At 36.0% G+C, this 27,965-nt stretch overlaps 1 protein-coding gene across 6 annotated transcripts in view; it reads right to left on the bottom strand.

Annotated features, from left to right (window-relative positions):
* The window catches only part of cyst (rho guanine nucleotide exchange factor 18 cysts), a 203,711-nt gene that overhangs the window by 74,296 nt on the left and 101,450 nt on the right, over nt 1–27,965 (bottom strand). For 5 of the 6 annotated variants that reach the window (XM_083140739.1, XM_083140772.1, XM_083140756.1 and 2 more), the window contains 10 exons: nt 25,435–25,517; nt 23,070–23,244; nt 21,248–21,374; nt 19,582–19,801; nt 15,729–15,889; nt 13,484–13,609; nt 8,994–9,060; nt 6,538–6,649; nt 3,275–3,348; nt 1,121–1,233 (listed from right to left, as the gene is read on the bottom strand). In XM_083140739.1, the coding sequence (XP_082996865.1) occupies nt 1,121–1,233; nt 3,275–3,348; nt 6,538–6,649; nt 8,994–9,060; nt 13,484–13,609; nt 15,729–15,889; nt 19,582–19,801; nt 21,248–21,374; nt 23,070–23,244; nt 25,435–25,517 (1,258 nt within the window). The remainder of the gene's footprint in view (nt 1–1,120; nt 1,234–3,274; nt 3,349–6,537; nt 6,650–8,993; nt 9,061–13,483; nt 13,610–15,728; nt 15,890–19,581; nt 19,802–21,247; nt 21,375–23,069; nt 23,245–25,434; nt 25,518–27,965) is intronic. The other variant, XM_083140764.1, reaches the window with a different exon arrangement.

The following is a 27,965-nucleotide window of genomic DNA, read 5'->3' as shown; positions in this document are numbered from 1 at the left end:
AGTGAAATGAGGGCAATTAACTCCATTTATTAAATCCTTGGCTACTGAATAAAGCAATTATAATTTGGACGTCATTTATCCTTCTTTTTGGAAAAGGTGACATTAGTGGTACAAAGTTGCAGAAGGGAATGTTTGGATACATAAAAATATATAGAACCTTATTAACATACCTCAAAATGACATCTGAATTGCTAGTCAGACTTAGTTTGCCTATGAAGAAATAGGTGCAATAGGAAGACAAATGTCCATTCACTGAGAATCAAATAAAGCCTTGATAACAAGGCAAGAGTACTAGGCTTTGCTTTCTTTGACGGACATTGATTGCCATGTAAACTAATCAAGGCTCTAGTCTCAATGACTGAACACAAAGACCGAAGGTTTTTTGTTTAAAGACAATTCCTCTGTGTGAATCCGTTCCCATTCCTATATCACTAACATTTAGCTCATCATTTCTAAGTTGCCACACATTTGTGCTCAAATAAACTGAAAACGAACTGTATAAAGAAAACTAATATTTTACCAATACCGTGTATGTGTGGTCAAAGACAGTAGCTGCAGAAATTTAGAGAATGCATAGCGGCTCTTCTTTCAACATTGTATTTCTACAAAGATGACACGAATAGATGAACGACTATGAAATGAATGAAAAGAGGAGCACAAATATTCACATCTTGATAAGGGTTTGAACCTATGTTATGCTACAACAGGATGCTACTGAAACCTCACCAAATTCTCCCAATCATTTATAGCCCCCGCCCGAACACACACACACACACACATATTCAGCCCTAGAGTGACCATGTTTAACAAAATTGATAAAAAATAATAATGAAATGGATGAAAGAAAACTGCATTAAACTTATGATTTTACTAAAACATTTACAATTGTCACATGTGGACAACTTATTTTCTTCAACCATCAAAATCCATCAATGCATTAAGCATAATGCAGAAATAAAGTACATAATTAAATTACAATAATGCTGTACATTTTCTTAAACTGTCATTGGCGCTAGATTTTTAAAAAAATATTTTTTATCCTTGCAAACTCAGCATACAATAAATTAGAATATTCCATTCCAAAAACATGCTTTATAAAAAGTGAGAAAGCACAACTTACCTATTGCTGGTTCCAGACTGACCATGGCCTTGTAACGAGCCGGACCCTCTCTTCCCTCCTGGCAGCTTGTTGGTTGGTATATGACTCGTGAGGCTGGACGGTTTGGATGTGTTCTGTCGAGGGATGTAAAAGTTGCAAAATTGGTAAAATTGGTATGGAATAGGGAATATATTATCAAAAATGATTGTGCATACCACACAGCAATCTATCCTAGCCAATGTGCAATGTTTATCCCAATAATAACAAGGAAAACAAAAAAGGAGTTGTTGTCTAGTGTACTGTAATACAGGTTCCTGCATAACCAAATGGTTAGCCCTCCCACCTTTGGAATTTTGTCCATTTAATTTGTAAATATATAACTTCTCTTTCTAATGCAAATAAATGTATGAACCAGATAGTTTTGAATAGCATTTCCTTGATAAAGAAACCTCATATTTAAAAATGTATTTAAGAAATAGCATGTATGAATTCTACTCTATGCTTAAAGGACAATTTTAAAATGTCACATCACCAACAAAAATTCATTGGTAAAATTATCAGTCAGCATTAGCTGATTATTACCATCAGTAGATTAATTGCTCGGAAGTCTAGAATTTTATGTACTGGTACTATCTATTCTATACTAGTATTATTGCAAAAAAATTGAAATGGTATAACCCATAACTCTATTCTTATTACTCTATTACTTATTCTAGTCAGGGACATCCAACTATTTTTACATGCAGGGCCAGTAATTACTTCAACGATAGATTGCAGGCAACAATTGAAGTACACTAAAAATAATGCCTTGATATAAAATCAGATGTTCTATAAGTACTATGGCAGGCCACCTGAAAAACTGTGAAGGAGATGTGGCCCACATACTCCAGTTTGGACAGCCTTGGTCTAGATAAACAGTGACCCACTGGTCTATCAAACGTAGCAAACACAATGAAGGGGATTCCCCCTCTCCTAAATACTACAGCATTTCATCAAAACTTGCTCTGCTTATACAAAAAATTGAATTCAAATTATAACTTTTTCTGACCCTGTTTCTTGTATTTTATTATTGTTGTTTTATAACTAATGGTTTCACAGGCACATAATGGACCATATTAGTGTGTTGTCACTCAGCAATATTGAGTCCAAACAAACTTATTTCATGGTGTTTCCCTATCTGATAGCATTGGATTTTCCATGACAAGATGCAACTTTTAAAATTGTGACAATCATTATGAAACAAAATTGTGATGTGTATTGTACATCAATGTGAAGATGATATTTCTGAAAATATAGTGATATATTAAACATACCTTATAGAGGATAAAGTAAAGAATAACTGGAGTAAGAAATCAAATAAAGCAAATGGTACTAGCTGGCACATGATCTTGAACAGCAGCCTATAGGTATGGATGCTTCTATTTTCTTTAAAAATGCAGGATTTCCTTACTCCAGTTACTCTGGAACTGTAAGGCATGTGTAATATATCAATGTAATCTCTGAAATATCATCTTTACATTGATGTATGATACACATCACAACTTTGTTTCGTAAATGGTCCAGTCAGTAGGGCATCTGACTGCCACACAGGAGATCCAGGTTTGATTCCCAGGGTGGGTGATCTAAGGATGGAATTTTTCTAGCCTTGTCTCCACATAAAGTGGCTCTGGGGATCACCCAGCCTCAAATCAATGGGTACCTGGGGGCAACCCTGAGGGGGGGGGGGGGGGTAAATGCAGCCAGAATGTGGTGCTGATCAACATCACCTCCAAAATGTCCGAGATCGAGAATCTGCCTTCATGGCATGGTGCTATATGCATGGGGTAATTCTGTCACAATTTTAAAAGTTATCCTTTGCGATGGAAAATCCAATGTTATCACACAGAGAAACACAACCTTGCAAGTTTGTCTGGACTCAATATTTCTCAGGTGTCTGCTCATGATGTCACCACTAATATGGTCCATTCGCTTCTTTTGGTTATGTTTCAGGTTCCTTTCTTACATCTTTATTTTGAAACTGAAAATGCAGAAATTTTACGAACTACAATACTAATAACAAAGTGTGGAGAGCAACACAGTTAAAGGTCTTCTCTGAATAAAAACATATTTAGCAATGAACAATTGCTCCACATGCTAGCATTAATGCAAAGAAGTTAAATTGTAACGTTTCCTCACCTTAGTATGTTTTGGCTTGTTACACTCTAAAATGTGATCTTTACATGAGTGCTGGTGAACTGTTGTCATACAATCTGAAAAATGAAAAGTGGTCTATGAAATTCATACATTTTTAAAACTACAATAACATTCATAAATTAATTACTATATTGGATGTAAAAAACGAAACACCAAAGTAGATTCCACTTCAAATTTCAATTTTCCTTTCAGTGATCTATCTATTTATTGATTTCACACATAATTTCTACTCATTACATCACAAAAAATTATTTTGATTTTTTCATGTATTTTCCAATAAATCATCAGACTATCTGTACTGATTTAACTTTCTACAACTTCATAACTTACTGAAACTGAGGCTCAACCAGGGACTGAACCTGGTTCTTTGGCATCCGGTACCAATACTTTACTACTAATTTACAAAGCTCATCTCCAGGTGAAATTCCATTAATACTCCTTCCGTTGTTTCTTTAGTATAAAATTACATTTCTTTTCATGATAAAGTTGGGTTTTAAATAAATTCATGTATCTCTTGATAAATATAAAATGCGCATGTGTTGAAATGACATCAGTTCAAGACATAAAAGTTGGTTTATCTCACATGTGTACAACAAGTAATACATACACACCATTACAACGAATTACCCAGAAAGGTGCAAGATAAATAACTAAATCCTGTTGCACAACCACCCTTTGAGGGTCATTAGTCCGCTACTTCTTTTCAAGTTGCTACGCAATTGTTCTCCCAACTGGAATCAAACTCAAAGCTGCTTGTACCATAGGCAGGCAGGAGCACTAATCATTCAGATAAGCAAGATCTCAACAAGAGATGTCAGTTCTGGAAATTGTGGGGAGACTATATGTTGGTTTGGTAACTCAGTGGTACAGCATTGGAATGAAATGTCAAAGATCCAGGTCTGATCTCTGGTTGATCCACAATTCTTACTTTTTAGTAGTGATATTCTCTCTGTGCCATAAGCTATTTCATATAATTACATCGGTTACTTGAACTTTGTTTACAACCTACTTTGAATGAGAATATGAAAAGCAAATGCTTGTTGTAAGAACCACCATACATTAAAGACTTTCTGTGCTACAGGTCAGCTTCTTATACGAGGCATATTCAGAAAGTAAGTACCGAAAGGGTGTAATAAAGAAAGTAAAATAGTTTTGTACCTTTTTTTACTTTCATTGCATTCTACAGACCTTAAACTACTTTTCTACGTAGTTTCCACCATTTTGCAAGCATTTGTCGTAGCATGGCACAAGTTTATGTATCCCATCATCATAGAATGTTCCCGCCTGTGATGAACGCCATCCATACACTGCTGCTTTGACATCGTCATCCTCATCGAAATGCTGACCAGCAAGAAACTTCTTCAGATGAAGAAAGAGATGAAAGTCACTTGGTGCTAAGTCAGAGCTGTAGGGCAGATGATCAAATTGTTCCCATCCGAATGACTTAATCAAATTTTGAGTTTGTTGGGCCATATGCGGACGAGCATTGTCGTGAAGGAACACAATGCCTTCACTAAGCATTCCGCATCTTTTGTTTTGAATTGCACGACACAGACAGATTAATGTGTCACAGTAGGCATTCTTGTTTATGGTCTGTCCTCTAGGCAAGAATTCAACCAGCAAAACCCACTTTCTGTCCCAGAACACGGTGCACATTATCTTGCGGGTTGAAATTGACTGCTTGAATTTCTTCTTGACTGGCGATGCTGTATGCCTCGATTCCATGGACTGCTGCTTTGATTTAGGAGTCATGTGGGACACCCATGTCTCAGTACCAGTGACAACATGGCTCTGCATATTGCGACACAAACGTTAGCGCACTGGCAGACCTTTTGTTTTTGTGTTCCTCTGTGAGGTTCTTCGGCACCTACCTTGAACACAATTTTTGATATTCCAGGCAATCTGTCACAATTTCGTAGAGGACTGTTCTTGAAATTTGTGGAAATTCCATTGAAAGCGACGATATTGTGAAGCGTCTGTTTTCACGAATTTCCACGTCGACCGCACGCACCAAATCCTCGGTCACAACAGATGGCCGGCCGCTCCTTGGTTCATTGTGAACTGTGTCACGACCTTCTTTAAACATCCGGACCCATTTCCTCACCATCCCTTCACTCATTGCACCCTCTCCATAGACCTCACACAGTTGACGGTGGATGTATACCAGTTTCACGTTTCTTGCATTCAGAAAAGAAATTACAGACCGGACTTCACAGTCGGTGGGCGGATTGATTTTCTTGAACATTTCAAACCTTCAGAAAACTACTAGGAAAAAGCATGAGCTGCTCCCACGAGTGCCTGTGGCTTACTAACTGATGAAGGACGTCAGCGATAACTCGCACGGTCGTGACTGCAGCGTTACAGCGGCAGTATTTGCAAACGGTACTTACTTTACGAATATGTCTCGTATGTACAAATTTTGAGCATTGCTTCTTGAGGTGATTAGGTATTTCTGTCTAAATCCATGCAAGTAGTAGAAAAAAATAAGATGTCCAGTTTTGGCTTATGTATTTCTCACCACAGAAATTCTAAGCAGATCTTTAGTCAATTACTAAGGAAAAATATTGTTAATGAATGATTTGTTTTATTTTAATTATCTTCTTCTGTCACTTTTGGCTAATTGCCAAAAGGATGAAATTGATGAAAGGACAATCACAAACACACATGAACATGTCAAAACAATACCCACAGAGGATTATACTGGCTATAGGACCAGACGGAAGAACCTCATTAGTCCGCAAAATACAGTCCAGGGTGTACTATGTGAAAGAGATGGGGATGTTTGGGTACCCTACAAAAAGGTCACACTCACCCCTCAAAAATATTATTGTGTGTTTTAACTCCCATGAATTTCTTTATGGAGAATGTATACTGAAGGTTTTGGCACTTTTTGTAAAGGCCAGTTCTTCTTCAACCTTACTTTTTCTTTCTGTGGTGCTTTCTGTAGTCATTCTAAGCAACATGTTTCTAGTGTACTTAAAAAGTAATAAATAATTAAGTGCCTGTCTGACACCAGATTGTGTAGATCAGCTCCTCATTCTTTACGAAGGAAACTGTACTTATCCTTCTAATGTCTCTCGCCTGTTTTCCTAGTACATTAGTTTACTTTTACAAATCAACATATCTTTCACTCAATTACTAATTTTAACTCTAGTATAATCGTGTAAAGCATATTTATTAAAAATAACCAATTTAAAACAGCAATTACATCACAAAGAGACCATATATAAAGCAGTTTTACTTACTTTCACAGTGAAGAGCTGGTTTGTTAGTTAGAGTCTTCGAGCACCAATCACAAATTTGGTTGGAACCACAGCATGCTGATACCCACTGGTGTTGAGGCTTTTTAACTTTATTCTGCAAATAAATACTTGGATTATGATCTCAAAAGACAAACAATTTCATACCAACACTAAGAAGATTGTACTTAGAGATTTGATAAACTTACATCATATTTCATTACACATGTGAGCATACTGGAGTTCAGCAGTATAGCTTTTGATCACTTCATAATTTTATTGTTGCTTAAAACTTCAGAAATAATAGTAGTGTTTGATTTTCAACACATTTCAAGTGGTGATATTAATGCACAAACTTATTTAAAAATTGTTAATAAAATAAATTTGTTTTAACTTTACTGTGCAATTATTTATAATATTTTAGAAAGAGATTATTCATTTTCACATTAAACATATTCTAGAAATGAACTTAATATATTTATATATAAAAGTAAATTGTCTATCATTAATAGCCAAATTGTCCATCACAACATTTATTAAATTTGCTTTATGCAATGCAAGTTTCAAGAATTAAAAAAAAAGCGTGAATGAAGCAAACGACAACATCTGCTCCAGCTTCAGTGCATTTCTTTCTCTTGGGAATGCAGGATATAAAATAAAAAAATTGACATAGCAATGGATAATTTATCTACAATTACAAATGATTGTAAATCCAACAATTTTATAGCTATCAGTGTCATGTTTCACTTCCTGGCACTAGACATGATCAACAAATTGTACAGCTTATTGAATATTCATGTTAATCATTTAGAACTTGTCAATGGGGCTTCACTGCCTGCAGTGGTATTGGTATCGAAAAGTATAGGTTGGAATTTCATCACCGATACCAGCTAATACTTTTCCTAAATCCAGGTATTTTACTGTGTCAGTAAAGTGCTGTGTAGAGTCCAAATATACTGGAAATTGTGCAAAATGCTTACTCTTTCTATTATGCTGTGTAGAAAACTTGGATTTTGTAATTGAATGATAGCTATTTTTATATCCTAACTCATTATGTGAAAATATAAATATTTAAAAAAAAAAAACAGAACCGATAGATTGATATCACATAGTTCCAATGTATAATTTAATATTAAAAATTATAAATATTCAATTTAAAATTTATGATAATTATAAATATCTTACATTTAATTTTATCAGCATTTCTGGCACATATTTATTTTCTATACAATATTTCAACTGTATCAAACTGTCTTCATGGGGTGAGTAATAGCAAGAATGTCAGATCTGCCAGTGTTTGTAGCGAAAAAATGTTACAATATTCTGGTTGGTTACTGGTAGAAACGTATTGGCACTGCTTTAGATATCAGGTTAAAAGTAGCACATGCTTAACTCTAACTTTCTTTGCACTATAAAAATAATGGTTGCACTTTCAAATTAAGCCTATGTAATAACAAAAATTGATACACTGAATTGTGCATTGATAATACAAACTAAGCCTATGTAATAACAAACATTGTCACATTGAATTGTGCATTGATAATATGATTTATTTTATTTATACAGCATTTCACTCATGAGTCATGTTCTTTAAGTCATAACGAACCTACTGAAGACATTATTACTAATTTTAATCACATTTTAAGAACATTACAGACACACACAGGCACGAAGTTGTATATCGTATTCTGCTCATATTACATTGTATATTCTGAACTATGCAGTTTGAAGCAACAATGCACGGGCAGTGAATGCAAATAGCAAATGCTTTTCATGGAATAAACCAGCCCCCTAGTCAGTGCATGCAAAGACTGTAAACTCGAATGACTTTAGAAAGGCTTATATCTATATAGAAAGGCATACTTATATCTTCTCACCCATGAAGGGGGTATGAAGTGTGGTAGACAAGAATGCAACAAAGTAGTGCATTCCTGCAAGAGTTTTGAGAAAGTGTGCATTTTAAAACTCTATGGTGTAACATTCATTTGAGGGTTAAGGGCTGCCACGCAACTTTGTGTAGGGTGACATGTGGTCAGTGCAATGAGTCTCGTCCTTGATGTTTTCTGACTTGTGAAGCCAGACTCTGCTACTATTGCTTCTAAGTAGCTCCCCAATTGACCTCACGATGCAGGGTCAACACCAAAGTTTTGGAGCTCCCACCAGGGATTGAACCCTGAATTACTTGCACCAAAGGCAAGTGCACCACTAAATTTCACTTTTAATTACAGATATGTTAGTTAGCACTGGACCTACAGTTTGAAATGAGATCTGAACCTATTAGACTACAGCTCAGAATCCATTGGTCACACACAGATTGGGGAGGTTCCTGTACTTAAGAAGCAAAAGTATTAAAATTGCATCAATGTCAATACCTATCAGTACTTCGGACACTAAGCATGCATGCTAATAAGGTTACTCGATGGTTTTTTTTATTGTATTTCATTTCAGACAGTGGTCTTTACCTTCTTCTTCCTAAAGAAAATGCTTCCTCTTTTAGGTCTCTTCCCTGCATGGTGATCATAAGTTGTTCTGTAAAGTAAAAAAATATATATATTATTCATGATTTGACACCTTATAGTATACCATGCCAATTCTAGCCTCGCTTGATATCAAGTTAAGTTTCCCTGTCATGAACACAGCTCTTTTTTTAAGGCAGCTTACCAACTTTTTACCACAAGGCATGATGCTAAACTCTGATCTTAGGCATAGCTTACTTGAAAGCAATAAATCTTCATGTGACAACTTTTACCGAACATGTACTGTCCTTGTTCTTGTATTATGTATGGGCATGAAAAACTTACAAGTGATAGGTAGCATTTATGGAATTATTTTCCTGTAGTTTACGGTTATTACAAGCATAAGAAAACAGTTTTTCTTTGTGACGTTTCAGGAGAACACACGCTCCTTTCATCAGACATTTATTTTCATTTTGATTAAAGATACAGTTATAACAATGGTTAGTAATTTTTTAAACAAAAATAATCTGTTATATAATGGATGTTGTCAATGTTACATTGTTGTAATATAGCAACTTAACTGTGAAAAAAGCAGTCTGTTTTATTTTTATTTCAGATTTTTTTTTTTTTTTTAAAAAATTATGAATCCAAAATATCATCAGGTAATTCAAATTCATCATTGATTTCACAAAGTCTCTTGATGTTTTCTGTTACACTAAATTTTAAAGATGGTGGCTTACTCCATTTGTGAAAAAGAAAACTCCATACTGGATCTATGTTACCATTTTCATTATTTAATTTATTCCAGTGTTCTTCTGCAATGAACGAAGCTTCCCAGACATTCAACTCTGTGTTTCCCGTTAATCTTTTTAAAACCCTTCTCTTTTTAATCAAATGCTTCTCTTCGATGATATGAGTTGACAAACCTGTTCTTGGGTTTAGATTTATAATGTCCAAATCATGTTCGTGCCATCTTATTGCCATTTTCCTTGCTGTTTGTCCCACATAATCTTTTGAACATGAACAACTTATATTATATATTCCTGTGGTTTCCACATCTGGTAGAGAGTTTCTCATTTTGAATTCATTAAATGTACATTCCAAACTTCTTGGTGATCTAAAAACAATTTTGAAATTAAAACTTCTAAAAATTTTTGCAATTTTATGTGAGAATCCCTTGTGGAATGGAATGCACACAAATTTCTTTTCAACAGATTTTTCATCTTTGTCTGTATTTCTCTTTTCCTTTAGTTTTCTTGCAACTTGTTTTTTGATTTGGTTTATTCTGTTAGTGTGAAAACCATTTTCTTTTGCTATATTAAAGAGCCTTTCTTCTTCATTTTTGATATCCTCATTATTAGAACATAGTCTTTGTGCTCTCAGGAAAAAATTAAAAAATATGTTATCCATTGTTATACGCGAATGTTCTGATTTGGCATGGATGTATTTTTCCCCCGCTAATTTTTTCCTATGGACTGATGTTTGAATTGTTGAGTTAGTTGTCTTAATTTGCAGATCAAGGAAAGAAATTACATTGTTATTCATGGGTTCACAAGTGAATTTTATGCGACGATGTGATTCATTTAACAATTTAAATACGTCCATGATGGTGTTCTCATTTTTAGCGATAATTAGCACATCATCCACATATCTGATGTAGAGTTTGATATCCACACCTATGGCATTAACAATTGGAGATTCTATGTAATGAAGGAAAATGCTGGAGATGATTCCGGATACTGGGTTTCCCATTGATAGACCATTACTTTGCTGATATATTTTGCCATCAAATATAAAGTAATTGTAATTTGCACATACAGTAAACCATCGAACCATTTCCCATGATTCTACTGGGTTAACCTTCATCTCAATAAGCCATCTGTGTAATGCATCTGTGGCACCTTCTATTGGGACACTAGGATATAAATTTTCAACATCAAAACTTGCAATACGATACTCATTATTCCAAACAATATTTTTTAGTTTCTGTTTCACTTCAAATGCATTTTTAACACTGAATGGTGTTTGTTGTTTAATTATAGCAAGTCTTTCAACTAAATATTTGGATAGTTTGTATGCAGGATGTGTGAAAGTTGCAATGATGGGTCGTATTGGAGTTCCCGGTTTGTGAGTTTTTGGTAGTCCAAAGGCAATCGGCAGGGTTGAATTTTTGACAATGAGTTTTTTCTTCATTTCTCTTGGTATCGTGATACTGGTTTCAATTACTTTCTTTACCTCATTTATTATTTTAGTTATAGGGTTTCGAGAGGTTTCTGTGAAATTGTTTACTTTGAAACATTCTTCCATTTTTTCTTTATAGTCCTTAATTCGGATAAGGACAGGTTTATTTTCCTTGTCCGATTTTATTAAGAAAATGTCGTTTTCTTTCAACCAGATCTTGAAACCATGCGTACATACAAGAAAAAGCATTTATGGACAGAGCAGATCATCAAAAACCATCTGGACAACATGGATTCTTTGAATTATCCAAATATCTGTATTGGCCAGATATTCTGTATCCAGATAATCTGAATATCCAGTTGCCTGAAATCCAGCCAGAAAATTATCCAAAATTCAGAAAATTTTTTATCCAGGTTCACCTCTCCCTAAATTATACTGGTAAGTCACAAGCTATTTCTAGAAATATTGGCTTGGTAAAATTATCAGCAAATTTTGCAATAACCAACATGCCACTATCAGTTACATTAATTGGGCTTCTACATTTGCAAAATCTTTCAAATCAGTTACATTCTGTCCCTACTCTGCAATCCTCTAAATGCACTATTTTACTTGCATTATGGTGATTCACTTAGCCATCCATCATTTTTTAACCAGTTACTAAATAAAAAATACAATAAAGCATATTTATTAACGAGTTACTTAATAATAAATACAGTGTCTTTCACAGTCGAGTTGTCCGCGGAGTGGTGGCCAACTCGCAGAGCAGGTGGGACCGCGTGCGCCAGCATTTAGATCCACAGTTGTACACTGACCTTGGCACTGGATGCATCAGTGCTTCAGTATCCAGATAGCTGGTGTCCAGTTTTCAGATGTTTATGAAGTGTTAAGGTGTTTATAAGTGTTTTAGATTGCTTTGTTTTACTTTACGTATTAGATATTGGTACTTTTCTGCAGTCTAATGCCACGCTATCAGTTTAATTTAAAACAACGCATTTTTATGTACAACTCTTAAGTTGTACGAATTCTTGTGGAGAAGGAAGTTATAAGGTGTTTTGCAGCAGAATTTCCAGACTTCCCATTCCACACAGAGACAATGTTCGAAAAATAATGAACTTGTGTTTAGGGAAACAGGGTGTGTTCTTGATAAGAAGAGAAGGGTGAAACGACGTGTGCTTACTGAGGAGAAAGTAGGCGACGTTAGAGCATGATTGGAACATAATAGTAAAAAATCCCCCCTGGCACCTTGCACAAGAAACAGACATTTTTAAGTCGTCTGTGTGGCAAGCTACCAAGATTTTATACCTGAAGCCATACATCAGAAGAATTGAAAGAAAATATCAGTAGAGAAATTGAAGCAATTTCGGGAGAGAAACTGATACATGTTTGTGAAAATTTGCTAAAAGGATACTGTAAATGTGTGGATGCAGGAGGAGAACAATGTACGTGTTCATTCTAATTGTACCATCATTTCCAGTTACACAGATGTTGCACCAAGTTTGCTGGCAGACGAGCTCTTGCTGCTAAGTGTGCTTGATTGATTGATTGAGTTGGTGTTTTAAGTCCACTTTGTGCACAGGAAGGCTAATCGGGACTGGACCTACAGTTTAAAGTGGGATCCGAACCACTATATGCCTCCACCGGGAATCGAACCTGGAGCTAGGTGTGTTTGCTGCCGCTCCGCGGACGATTTGAGCGTGACAGGCACTGTATAATAAAGTCCACTGCATATGGAATGATGACCAATATATTCAGAACAGAATAGTACATGCATAGTTCATAAACATGTGTGAATAAATTGAATGAAAAGCATACACAGGGTGACCTTCGTCCCTTTGCCAGGAGAGCCTAACTGTCCAGGAAGTTATGCAAAATTTAGTTTCCATTGATTTACACAAATGTTATGTGAAGAAACTATATTTTGTGATTCCATAGCAGGTATTTGTGATGTGATTTTTTAACATTTTAAAGCAAAACTCTGGTAAATTGATGTTTATAATTAGATCAAATACTCACTCACTAATATTGATCAATAATTTGAACTACTATTAATTGTTAGAACTTTCAAGCATTTGTATCACTGGGAATCAATAAGAATATCAGTATCAGTATCAGTTCCAAGTTGTATTGGCTCAGACCTAATCTTAGGTACTGTTGCAGTACCCATTGGAACATAGTGAAAATATTTCCAAGCTTTGTAGTCACAAAATGCAAACCTAAATTCTGTTTCACAAGAAAAACTCTTGAACTCTGAGCAAAGGGACCTTTCAGCAACTATAGCACAAGCAAACCAAAATGCTGGTCATTGCAATACTCACTCAGTCAAGAATTCTTCGTATGACATGAGGTTGTTTGGAGGTTGGAAATTAGTAACAGCAGGGTCAACGATTGCAGGTAACACCTCGTCCTCTGTCTCACTCTCAGTGCCACTAGGCCGCTGGCATCTGCAGTGCCACAAACACAAAAGAAGCAAGCAAACTCAGCAAAACGTAATTGTCAAAACAAAATCACAATACAGAGCAGAACATAATTTCTACAACTACTAGCAGTTTGCGAGGTGAAAAAAATAAAACGATCCAAGCAAGCATTCATGTAACTACCACCTTGCCTCAAGCAAATCATTCCACATACTGCTTTCCATTCAGCATGGGGAGCCACAGCAGAAGGTTTCCGCATTATAAACTCTTACTCAAAATTGCACAAGGGTTTAGAGGATAGGATAGGAAATTCTCCTTGTATATTATGTCACTTATCTGCCAATTTAGGCTATGAGAATATGCCCAAACCAGAACTGAAGTCTGAAACGTTCAGTGGTGAGTCTACTGCAAAACATGTTCGACCAACCACCAAGGGAACTCAGAACTAATATAAAATGAAACATACTATTGCAGGGTTCCCACCTATTTTGTCAAAACAAATTCAGATATTTTCATGTTTTATAGGCAACTTTAAAACAAATTTTGAGACTATTCTGTGGTTCTTCAACGTGGTTTAAGTGTTCAACAGAACTTACTAGTCAAGGGAATCAAGTTTATTCAGTTCAAAATAAATTAACAAAAATGAACTACAAAAAGTTTTTAATGTAGAATACCTCCCACCATGATTATTTGAAAAAAGTGTAATTCCTTGACTTTTCCAGGTTTTTTATATATTTTCAAAATTCGCTGACTCCCGTAACTTTTCCAGGTTTTCCAGATCAGGAAATCTGGAACCCAGTATTGCGATCTGTTACCCTGTCACTAGAAGAAAGAAATCACACAACATAACAACACCACACTAAAAGGCATGTGCTTTATGGTACTCTCATGAACACTGTCAAGGTGTCAAAGAAGGAAACATTCTCATGTCAGTCAGCTAAGGTTCTGTCACAGGAACAAGATGGCATAAAGAAATGTACCCATGTGGAACTTGAGTTGCAGAAAAAGACCGTATGCAATTTCATTTCCAGATAAAATGCCATCTCTTTTCCTCTATCCAGTGTCTTGGAAGCACTGCAGTCAGTTCGTACATATCATACAACTTTGGAACTTTGAGTTTCATGTAGGTACAAGACTTTTGATGTTTCATCATGGTGTTTTGCAATACTGTCAAACCTCAATTGTATGGTTTTCAGAGGACTGTGGTTAAAGCACTTATTTTGCCTAGCATCTCCTTGCTTTTCTCTGTATTTAACTACCAAGTCACCTCTTCAGGAAGGAAAAGGTTAAGTTACATGACTTCAGTATATTTTTTTAAAAAAATTAACCATCCTCTGATGCACCATTTTCTCATTGTTACTTTTTCTTATCAAGTGCCTACTGTTTCTTCGCAAGCACACTGAGAAACCAAGCAAACTGAGAAAAATATTAGATTAGTTACAGTGAGTTTTGAGTATATGTAATTGTTTAAACAACTTAAATGTCTCACAGACTGTCACAAGGGTTAACGAAGATTATTTTTTTCCTGCTGGATCTTTGAATAAAAGGCTTTCTTACATAGATTTTTAAAGTGGATTGTAAGTCTACAAATAAAAGAAAGGAAGCAGGAGAATACACAGTTATTTTAAATTCCATATGAACAAATCTTTATCACTTTTTTGGCCATATTCATATTATAAATAGTAATATAACTTATTTAACATCAATGGAACATACACATATTATAAATTTGACAATGAAGTTTTAACTTCTGCTGAGGCCCTCCCATAACATATGCAAAATTAAATTAAATATAACATCAATTGTGCATGATGCAAACTGATCCAAAATTAAAAGAAAAATAAGTACATGCTTTCACATACGTATGTCTGACCATACTCTGTCACAAATTCTGTGCTTGTGTTCATCAATATATAAATAAATAAAATTCTATTCACATGAGATGATACATACTACTTTTTCATATATAAAACACATACATGCGAAAGCACCCATAACACCGTTCTACTAAAAAAAATAACAAAAGACAACAACAAAAAAGGAGGAAGGTAAATAAGCAATTCCACTTGTGGAGACATATCCTTCCAGACTCAAAGAGGTCACTTGCATATTTTCTTTCTATGCGATCCAGAATTGAAATACTCACGTTGCAATCGCAGTCCCAACATTGTCAGTAACCACATCGTTTGCCATGTCCCGCACAGCAAGGATGGATGGTGTCGACACTGACTTTTGCAAGGGAAGCCGAGGTTGCAAGAGTCTCAAGTTTTCAGCTTCTCGTTTGGCAATGATCTTATTAAAATCATTCTGAAAGATTAACATTTACAATACCATCAGCAGCACAAAAATTAGCAACACAGAAACTTATCATAACCTAAACATTATGGGCATGAGGTTTTCCACACATAAAATTCAGAAATTTACATTTCTAATTTTCCAAATTTGGCACTGATGCTACTAAAATTGTAGTAGTCTGGCTATTTGTAGTACATTTACCAGGTATAATATTTTATGCACATAACAATCACAATAAGTTCATTTTTATCATCCTATTTGTAAAATAATAATAAAAAAAGCAAAAGATAAAGCATTGAACTGTACCATTAAGTCATATTTGGGGTGTGGTAGAAGAGCTGCACAAATTCTTGATCTTGGCCATAATAGATGTGATGTGATGTGATCACAGGTTGGCTACTCTAAGACAGTGAAAAAATTCAAGTATAATTCCTGGTTTTCAAGGCAAACTTTCAAAAAATTGAAGGGTACATGCAATAGTTTTCTCTATTTCAACCTTACTCATTAACCCCCCCCAAAAAAAAAAAAACATATACATATTAAAAATACAAAGGGTTTTTGTGGTTCCAATGGACCAAAAAGATCTAATTTAATTCAACTGAAAGATAAACTTTGTGGTTTGTTAAGTAACCAGAGTTCCAATCCTGAGGTCGGTGATTTCAGGTGAGAATATTGTAATATTCAGAAAATGTCCCTGCAGAAGAAGTTCTGTAGCTCACCCAGCCTCTCATCAACGTGTACCTGGGGGTTAAGGTGGACAGAGCATAGTGCTGATCACATCACCTGCAGTATGGCAGAGATCGAGAATGTAGGAAGCTCTATCCTCCATACCTTCTGTATTCCTGAATGGCATGGTGCAATGTACAGTCACAGGCAATAATAATGAAACACCTAGATCCTGAAATACTCGTTTGCCTGCAAGGCATGTTTGTGATGCCTAAATCTACAGGGCTGCTAGAAGTTGCCATTGAAAGTTATCTATTAAAATCAGTTTATCACCGTAGAGTTGGGCAACACACACAACTTCTTGCAGGGAAACGAGTATTTCAGGATCTATATATCCCATTTATATTGCCAGTGACTGTACAGGGGAAAAACTTTACCTTTACAATATTCCTTGTGTTACATAAAACAATGGGGGCAAAAACACTAAAAAACACAATATGTGGCATTGTATTTCTAAAGTGTTTTGTAATTCAATAAACACAATTCAGAATCATCATAATAGGACCTGGCCAGATAGATCACTAGCATATTATTTCAAAATTTTCTAGTTCGAGTCCTGATAGAATTGTCTTTCTGAAAATTTCTTTACAGTTGAAGTGGCCGCGGTGGCTCAGTCGGTAACGCGTCTGACTACCATGCTAAAGGTCCTGGGTTTGATCCCCGGCCGGTTCAAATCCGGGAACTTTTCTAACGGTGGAAGCGGCCCCGGCGCCCACCCAGCGTCGAATAACATGGGTACCGGGGGGAAACCCTGGGGGGGGGGGGGGGAAGGTGGTCAGGGGCGTGATGCTGATCACATCACCCCACTCACGACCGGATCAAGAAAGTGTGGGGCGTTACCCCCACACCCCCTATATGCCTTCATGGTGTGGTGCTATGCACAGGGGAGCACTTTACCTTTTTTTTTTTTTTTTTTTTTACAGTTGAAGATTGTGTTGCATAAAACAATATTTTTTGAAGGAGCATGCTTGGATAAGAAGAGAACAAAATTTTTGATAAAGCACATCAAGCAGGTCTCGTATATTTCTTTCCTGAACTGTCACAGTTTGTAGCAAAAGAGAAAAAATAATATTTACAATACTGGAATGTACAAGTAATACTAGACTTGCTGCTTCTATCCTAAAGGAATATAAAGGATGTAAAATAATGTCTTATCTCCAATATTGTACTCATACATAAACGTCACAGTTTTAGAAATTATACATTGTTCATAAAAATAAGCTAAAATAAGGAAAGACTGCACAAGAAGGTAAAATAGGAATCTATACCAATTCCATTACTGTACTGTACTTTCCTCTGGGATCTTTTCTCGCATTTAGAAATTATCCTACCTAGCCTACCAACGTTATACATTTGTCCTACCACGAGTTCAGATAAGAATTCTGTTTTATAATATTTTCCAATTTCTACTTATTTTTACTTCCTCGACAAACACAAAATCTAAAATGTGAAAACATGCCTCTGAACATTTATGAATGTGAATCGATTAAATGAGATGTGGATTAATAAAAGTTGCAATTTTTCACGTCTAAGGAGCAAAATTCCCGGAGCCAATAATTCATGCATAATTTCCAGAATTCAAGGAATTCCCGGTGAGTAGCCACCCTGGATCAGTACCATGCTCTAGCTGTCTTGATGCCCCTTAAGTACCCATTGATTGGAGGCTGGGTGAACCTCAGAGTCACTTTATGCAGGAACATTACCCCCCCCCCCCCCCAAATACATTTCGAGATCACCCACACTGGAAATTGAACTTAAGGTTTCCTGCATTACTGTCAGATTCCCTTCCCATTGAAATATCGTGGCTCACATTCTATTTGGCATAAAAACACACACACACTTCTCTCTCCAAAAACAGACCTCAAGAAAGTCCTGATAATTATTCACTACGTGTCAAATCTGTTTCCTTCTGAACTAACTTTAAAAATAAAACAATTTACAATTTTCTAGAGATTTCAGAAGATTCTGTACCACCAAAACCACACTGATACTACTCCAGCAATTGACAGCAAGTCTGGAAATCAAAAAATTATGAAATCTTTATAATGTAGTTGCAATACTCAAAATGCAAAAATCTCATGCCCACACAAATCACAGAAGCATTTACATATGCTATTAAAGCTAGATAATGTCTAAAGTACAAGTTTTGTGTTGTTGTAACAAGTTATTGTATGAGAGTCAAATGAAAACCTCAATTTGTTTTTGCTTCTTATCTAGTAATTTCTGTACATAGGGTTTCACAAGTTTGCTGCATTTTAGCACAGACCTATTTCTCATCTACATATATTTTCAACTTTGAGTTAGTGCTTGTATACCTTAAGAAGAATAAGTCACTTATGAGCCACTGCTCAGGTCTTTCCACCCATCTGCCTGCAACACAGGGTCAATTGTCAAACGTTTCCTCCATTAGTAAGCTTGCTGGTGTGGTAAGCATGCACAGAGATATTGAATTTTCATTGGCCGAGAAATTTCTGTAAGTTTTAGGCTGACAGATAGCAACAAACCACTCCTGTTCACTGATGCAAGCGAGTATGAGGTGCTATCTTTAAAAATAACAAAAATGGCATTTTGAAGCTCACTTCATAAGTATTGCAGCCTTGAGGTTGTTTTGTAAAAAGAAAAGAAAAGAAAAAAACCAATGATACCTCATGTAAATTTGAGCTGTATTCAGTCTACCCTACAATTTTTATGGAACTTTTAAGATTTTCATTTGTCTTATATGATACAAGAATCCATAAATAGAATTAGTCCTTATTAAGAATACACAAGTGCAGAACACAGGCTTTGCTTGGTGTTGATAATTTAATCCCATCTCTGAGAACCTTATCTATAAAATGCACAAAACTGACACACACTACAATAAGATCCCATATTTCTAACAAGTGTTAATCACAACGAAACAACTACAAATTAGGTTCTACATTGAGGCGAACACAAAAAGTTATTCCCGTAGCAGCAGATGAATCTATTCTACTCACCTCTAGGTCAGCATCATTGAGGGAGTGGGTAGAAGCTCCCCCGCTATGCCAAGTCGTACAGCTCACTGGACTAGTCGTTCCACTGTACCTCCTGTTCTTATTTGCTGGTAACTGGCTTGTCAGCTTCGAGCCAGAATTTACTAAACCTGTGCTACCCATTCCATCTGAATGGTCATGGAAGGGATCGTCATGATCTGAATCCAGGCTGCTTAAGCTCATGCTGGAAAACAAGGCATGGTAGTAATTAATTGATCACAACATCTTTGGAGACCGATGGTCTGCCTGCACCATTCCCATGTTCGACACTTCCTTCCCTAAATAGCTGATACCAAAGTTTTAATGGAGTCCTTATACTTGTACTCTAAGCGTGATCGTCTTTGAACAGTTATTGGTGATTTATTTCATGAAACCAAAGAAGGCAGATAGCTTTATCTTGGACAGTAGCCATCTTGGTACTGAGGTTCGCTACCTTGCCTCTATGGTGCCATGTATGTTTGTACGATGTTGATACAAACTCTTGTTGCTGCTCTGTCATTTGCAACAAAAGAAATGTTGATTCAATAGTGTGCTGTTTCTTAATTTATGTAACAAATGCACTCAATAATTTATAACCATGCTGTATGAGTATCAGTGGCAAAATTTTTACAACAAATGTGAATGAACATCACAATTTTGTTGTCTTTGAGGTGCAATAATGAATGATGGAAGGTGCTGAAAACAGCAATTTTTAACCTCCAGGAACAAAGACTTGTCTATAAGGAAAAAATTCCAAAATATTTGCCTGGAGTACAGCATGCAAAACATGGACCGTGGTTGAACCTGAAAGGAACTGGAAGCCTTTGCAACGGTTCTACAGGAGAACACTGAAGATCAAATTCATAGACAGAGTAACAAAGATGCCCTGAGATGTACACAAGGAAGAGAAACATGTGCAAAATGATCATTCAAAGAAGATGCAGAATGGTAGGCCATATTGGGGATGGGGGACATGAATGAATAATGAAAACAATATTGAAGGAAGACCAGAAGGTCTTGTTACATTTATCAAAAGGTTTAAAAAAATATTTTACATAAATTAAGACTGTAGCAATGTTATATTTCACTGTGAATTTCTAAAAAGTGAAGAAATGTAGGTCTCTCATATACATTAGTTTCGCTACTAAATCACATTTTATAACTAAATTGTCAACTTTGGCACCTAATGTTATGCATTTATTGCCAAATGGCACATAAATATCAAAGGTTAGTTTAGAATGCTGCTGGAAGTTGCATCAGAATAATCAATGTTCGCCTCTTGGAAGTTGATTTATTTTTTGGGGGAAATAGGATAGAGTTTGAAGACAATGTTTAATGTAATAGCGGTATGAACATTTTCTTTATGTCAGATCCAGAAAACATTGCCTTTATTTTGTATTTCATTAATTGTAATTAATTAGTGTACACACAATGATGTACACTAATTATAGGTTAAGAAGTTTGCCATCATCATCATTTGATGTTATACAAATTTTCTATTAATAGTACTCTAAAACAAATAAAAGCATGAGAAAATTAAGCACATGTTACATGTTTATAAATATTTCTCGAAACTAAAATAGTGCCACACTATCCATGCAGGGTTGAGAATCCCTGTTTTATGGAATTGAGCAATTAAATGTGAACGTACCTCCTCTCATTATGTGACTTTCTTCTTGCTCGGTTAATCCCAGCTTCACCCAGTGCTGTCCAGCTTCTCCTTCGTTTAGCTTCAATGTCATGGCCATTTCTCAGGAAAAGCCACTCTTTTGATGCAACTGCAGAAGGAATTAAGAAATAAATATATGCATGTAATGGTATATAATAGTAAATACATAAATAAATAATGGGGCAATTCTTTGAATGGTTGTCATTATTAAACAATTAATTCATGTTATTCCACTATAAATAAGAGAGAGAGAGAGAGAGAGAGAGAGAGAGAGAGAGAGAGTAAGGACATGAAATTCAGTAGAGAATAAAGCATTTTAATGGAAGTAAAACCATACCAGATTACCAGAGTTTCATTTTAATATACTCATAATTTCACATGAGGTAGTCAAGATATTAAAATTTAATCACAAACTATACACTCCTCACAAAAAGCTTCGAATTCTGTTACGTTAGACAATAGGTGACAGACACAGCCTTGGAATGCAACAACACATGGTATCTGTCTGGTGGACATTCTCGTTCTCATCTTTTCGCCGACATATCCCACTGTGCCTATCACCTATTGCCTAATAAAATAATATTCCAAACTTGTTGTGCCTAACATAACAATATTCCAAACTTTGTGAGGAGTGTATTCTCCTGCATAATTCTGGTGTAAAAATAATGTAATTGTTGTTTTTTACATAATTCCCAGCAGTGATGAAAATGGAGAAAATCAAGGGATCCACGAGGATGCCCCTAACTAAAGTAGTGTCTCCATGTTGTGTTCAATCCTCAACTCAACCAGGCATCTTCCCAGCTAGGAATTTCCTCTTCGAGCATCAATTCTCAGGATATTTAGAATGCATAAACAGGTTGTGCAACATTCTGAGACACAACTGCACTCTAGAAAAGTATCAGCTGGTATTGGAAGAAAAATATATTGAGGTTTAAAGAGTGCCTTTCAGGAAGTCAATATAAGCCTCTCTTCCACATAGTACACCGCTGCATTGTTGTAAGTCAATGAGAGCCTGGGGCCTGGACACACAGACAGTAAGTATGATCATCGGTGGGGTGCAACTAATTTTTGCTAAACCAAATTCCTTGATTAATCCAGGTAACTTTTCAGACCACGCTATAATGATTTAACATAACTAAACAAGTGTTGTGTCTTCACACTTGGATGTTAATCAAGTTTATCCACCAATGTTGAAAGGAAATGACAAAACATAAACAAATTCATTAATACAAAATCCCCCTGCCAAGAAAAAAAAACACTTGAGAGAAAACAAAAATGTGTTTTCAGTTACCAATCCTGGCAATCAAAATAAAATAATTTTCCTGACCATTCCAGGCTTTTTAGTGCTTTTACAGAACTCCTTTCTTTATATATTTGTCCAGGCTTTCTAGAAATTCCATGAGTATCTTCCATGTCATCATTCAAGCTCATCATTGAAAATAGCCAAAAGTGGCACAAAATCAATCATTCAATCAAAAATGTATAATTTTTGTCTTATCCACCATTGTATTTGAAATCCTGGCATGGAAACAGCAGAGCTTATGTCACTAGTTTAAGTTGTAAGCAGCAATGGGCTAAACAATGGAGGTGAAAGAAAGAGAATGGGAAGCTTGTAGTTCACTCGTTTTCCGAGGTTTCAGACATATTAACATTAGTATAGCTATATAAGAACAACATGCTAGTATTTTACTAGCAACACAAAATCTTGAATGTCGGATCAAATGAAGGTACATGGTCATAAAGCACAAATAAATAGTAAATAAAAGTTTGCTTGCAGAGATCAACTGTGTGTAAAACCACTGACCTTTAATATCACGAAGTTCTATTGATCTCCTGTGACCCTGTCCTATCAACAACGGAGCAAATGGAGTCTGAATAGGAGATGATGTGGCAGAACCAGGATCTGCATCTGAACCCATCTCATTGTTTAATGAGGGACATGAAGAACTTAGACGTGAATACTGATTTAATTTTAATATCTGGAAGGAAACAAGAGTATATCACTATCACCACTAGCAACACAAAATAGGAAATGTACTGAGAACATATTATTTATAAAATACATATATAACTGAAAATTCACCACATTTCATTAATATTTTGAACATATAAAATTACTAGGGCTGAGCAGATACCATTGCATCGGTATTGACTGATACCAGTGGTATTGGTATCGGTAAGTATAGGTTGAAATTTTCCCACTGATACCTTCCAATACCATTGTTTTTGAGTCACTAGAACCAAGGCAAAGAGCAGCATTTGTCCTTTTCAAAAGTTCATTCACCTTCCTTGTGGCAAACTGGAAGAAACTCCGCATATAGTTTTTCTGAGAATTACTGGACAAAACCCCACCCTCCTGGGAAGAGGACGATTGACAAGATCAAAGGCAAAGGAAAAGCTGCGCCCAAACTTATCGATGGCATGCAACTACCTGGTAAAGGCTATGTGGAAATAAAATAAATCATTAATTTCCGATTCCTGCTCGTGCACTCGTGGGGTAAGACAGGTGGACGATTTTAAACCAGCATTGCTACGATACTGAGCTGTTTCTGGGCCAGATAATTGGGGGGTGATTGCGAAATATAGGTGAAGGTCGCTGTGGAATTAGTTTTGTTTTACATTCAAGTGGGGAGGGAGGGTTGTGTATTCAACAATTTCTTCTTGTACTCCTTCCTTCTGTGCTCTGGCATATGCGGAAGGGGGCTGAAGAGGTTATGGGCCCTCCAAAATTGTGAGAAAAATCAATATTTTAAATTAAAAGCAGTGAAAAACTCAGGGGGGGGGGAAGCAGAGTGGCTCCCAAATGTCATTTTTGCAAGTGGAAAATTTTTAATAAGAAATATCTTACTGTGTATGCCGCCTCACATAGAAAGGAGCTATGCTCTATACACCTTTACAATATAAGTCCGGTCCGGGAATAAAAAATTATGCATACGCCAGTGCTTCTGTGTAAATCTTTTATATGACTGTTGGAATCGGCCGATACCACAGCCACTTGTTTTTGTTGCAAATGACAAGAGAATGATGGAAATCATACCATAAAGAGGTGTTACCTCACTTCGCTCCCTCTCCAGGTTAATCAAAACAACAAGAATGAATAGTGTTGGCATGAAACTGAAGAAGAGACAAAATCCACATATTTTTTTTAATAACTGCAACATGTTATAAAGTTTTGCAACATTTTAAAAAACCTCTCTCTTTGTATAAAAAAAATGTCGCAAGACATTTTAAAGTATTATAATGCTACATGATAATAATTTGTGAGTTATTTAATGTCATTATAGGAATGTGATGTGATGAGTTGGTAACTAGCCCTTATCATTCTAAAATTGAATTTTACAAGTATCGGTATCAGTATCGGTTCAAAGTGGTATCAGCTCAGCCCTAAAAATACATTAATATTTAGTACAAAATTAAGTGAACATTTTCAACATTTTGGGGGAAAAAATTACATTTAATCATACTTCATGGGAATTATCTGGTAACCACCTAACAGTAACAAAACACAAATTATATATTTCTGAGCTTGTATCCCATTTGGATCTGGAGCAAGACAGATTACCACTTGGACAATTCAGTTACTTGAATCCAAAGAGATCCATGGTTATTACAAGTCCTGAAAATCCAGACTGCGGAAGATTGCATACTTCTCAAAGAGAACCCAACATATCCTGGCATCTAGTGTGTATAAAAACAACTGCAGACATCTGTCCTTGTTTTAAGTGCTCAAAATTTGCCAAGTTAAACGCGGTGAAACATGGTGATGTTATGCGAGTGAAATTGTAACCAAGATAAACTTATTTGCAAAAGAAGTTACTATTTGTTGCATGGATATTAGGAATCTGTCAATATATCGTTACAGATATAGATACCAAATTCACCAATACTGATCAAAACAAAACTGGCAAACATTTATGTGGAGCATTTGACTGATAATTCATCTCATTATTTAATGTGCATGCTTATTGCCTCAGTGGATTTTGCCCTTGAAAAAGAAACAAGAGTAATAAAAGAATGTGATGCATTGTAAAACCTAATACACAAAGAAACTCCATGGTAGGAAACAATGGTCAAGGCAAATATTTGGCCCTCTTCTTCGAGCCTCAATAGTTTATACTTTCACAATGAATGGAGGCAACAAAAAGTAAAGGAGAAGAAACTGGTCTCACCTGGCGATTGAAAGTTTGTGCAGTTAAATCACGCATACGTTGGATAGTTTCGTGGATGTCATGTAACTGTTGCAAGCTGTCCTCTGTAACAAAAGAAGGAAAACTATTAGGATTGCTTAAAAATTTACTTGGATTTAGAATAAGGCATACTTGCATTGAAATATAACAAACAAATTACACACCAAAAGAAAATTAACGAAAAATGCCGATTCAGTCACACACAAACCTGGGTCTCTGGTATATTATGCCACTTCTCCACTATATCATGCCATTGCCCCACCAACTGAGCTACTAACCCAGCACTGGTTTTACCCAAAGCATAAAATCAAATCATGGCTGGCTCATCTAGGCCTGAACAGCCGAACCCAATAATCGACATAGGAAGAATTAGTTGGTGGAAGCAACAATAGGTGGCATTGCGACGGAAAGTAAATCGATTGATGAAATTAGAGGAGACAGAAAGTGATTATATTAAACAAAACAAATGAAAGATAATGAATACAGATTAGGTTTTTTGTTGTTTTGCCTTGGTGGTGCTATATTGATATTTGTCGCCCCAAAGCACTACTGTTGTGCTAGCTGACTTTAGTTGCTCTGGGCCATAGGTAGCGCTTACATTAGTGATCCTGGGTTGTCTTTTTGGTCGTTAGCTCGGTGGCGCTATATCCAGATTTGTCGCCCCAAAATACATTGAATCTTGCTATTGGTATTTGGGCTTCATGCCAGAAGAAGTTGATCTTTCATAGAAGAAAGAAGAAGCAGTTAATTCCTTCTATATAAGAGAAAGAGAAGAACTAGAAGAAAGATGATCCTTATACAGAAGAATAGAAGGGATATTTAATCATTGTACAGAAGGATAGAAGAAATAGATGATCTTTCTTCAGAAGAATAGAAGAGATATTTAATTGTCATTCAGAAGAATAGAAGAAATAGTTAATCCTGTCATAGAAGAAAGAAGAAGAAGCCAACCTCTACTAGAAGAAGAAGTTGACCATTCCATTAGAAGAAAGAAGAAGAAACCAACCTCTTTCCTAGAAGAAGAAGTAGTAGTTGACCATTCCATTATAAGAAAGAAGAAGAAGAAGCCAACCTCTTTCATAGAAGAAGAAGAAGAAGAACATTTTGTATTGAGAATTTTAAGCATATCATCTTTGTAACTGTGAAGGTTTCAGAATATAGATTTCTCATTCTTATATCCATTGGCATATATCTCAACCTTCTGATTTACATTCCTAAGAAAAGAACCCATAACCCTCGAGATTAGCCGTGGTATTCAGTGTGCACACAAGGATCGTGGCACAGCTGGCATCCTCCCAGCTGTCACTGCCATTATGTTAAACCATAGGCACATCTCCCAGAGCTATCTCCAAGGCTTGACTAAACATCTCCCAGTTAAGATTTCAACTTCGAGCACTGAATGGCACTGTATACTAGAGTCATGGGTCTCTTCTTGCAGTATTCATGTATGGGTAAAAACTGGAAAGTCAAAAATTGGGTGATGCCAGGGTTCGCTCAGTGACAAGGTTGGTTAGTAATGACATGGTAAGCCAGAGACTGAGTTCGAGTTTTGGCTGAATATGGATTCTTTTGTTTAGTTTTTACAAATTCTTGAATAATAAGTTGTACAATCAATGTTTGTCAGAAGGAAAAGAAATATGATGTGGGTTAAAAAAAAGTGTCACTGTTTCTCACATTCTTGTCTTGATAGTACAGAATGATACCAGTTTTTCTGTTTGGGAAAACATGCTACATGAAGATTTAATTATCTAGGCTTGTCTAAGGAAATTATAAAATATTTTTGTAACTGATATCTGTTGTATTGGACATTTCAAATGTCTAGTATTGAGTTGAGTTGAATTGGTGTTATAAGAAGTCCACTTTGTGCACAGTAAGGCTAATTGGGACTGGACCTACAGCTTAAAGTGGGATCCGAACCACTATGAACCTCCACCGGGTATCGAATCCCATATGGAAGTCTTGTTGAGAACACATACACGAAATGAATGTGTATCTTATTGTTGTAGAGGATGGACGGACACGGATGGGGGGATGGGGAGACAGACAGACAGACACACACACACACACACACACACACAACAGACTCGCTCACAAGGCAAAGCTTTGTGCACAGACAATGAAAGGTGCCTGTCTTCATGGAGAACACATTCAGAAAACGATAAGCACGCTCTTGGGTGAAAATACCAGACATAGAAATGAATCATCCCATTCCTGTTCTTTTATTGCCATGACAAAATTCAATGGGTTGTGCCTAATGGTATTCCATGCATCATCCCTGCTCGCAAGCTTTGAAACTCTTTTGACTACACAAGCGTTAGCGACGGCGAGAAATGCTCTGCTTAATCTAGACCCTGGAACATTATCATCTGCCTCAGTGCACAAACTGTTCACTCTTTCATGCCGTCAAGCAGAAATGTTTCTTGAAATAGCAGATCAAACTGCCTGTTTTGCATGATGTGAGATTTACCCCAGGAAATCTGGTATTCGAAGTAGGAGTGACTAATTACAGAGTG

Source organism: Lepisma saccharinum, chromosome 1 (genome assembly GCF_977018435.1).
Source record: "Lepisma saccharinum chromosome 1, izLepSacc3.1, whole genome shotgun sequence".
Classification (NCBI taxonomy): Eukaryota; Metazoa; Arthropoda; class Insecta; order Zygentoma; family Lepismatidae; genus Lepisma; species Lepisma saccharinum.
Note: the sequence above shows the minus strand (reverse complement) of the source record. Positions and strands in the feature narration are given on the sequence as shown.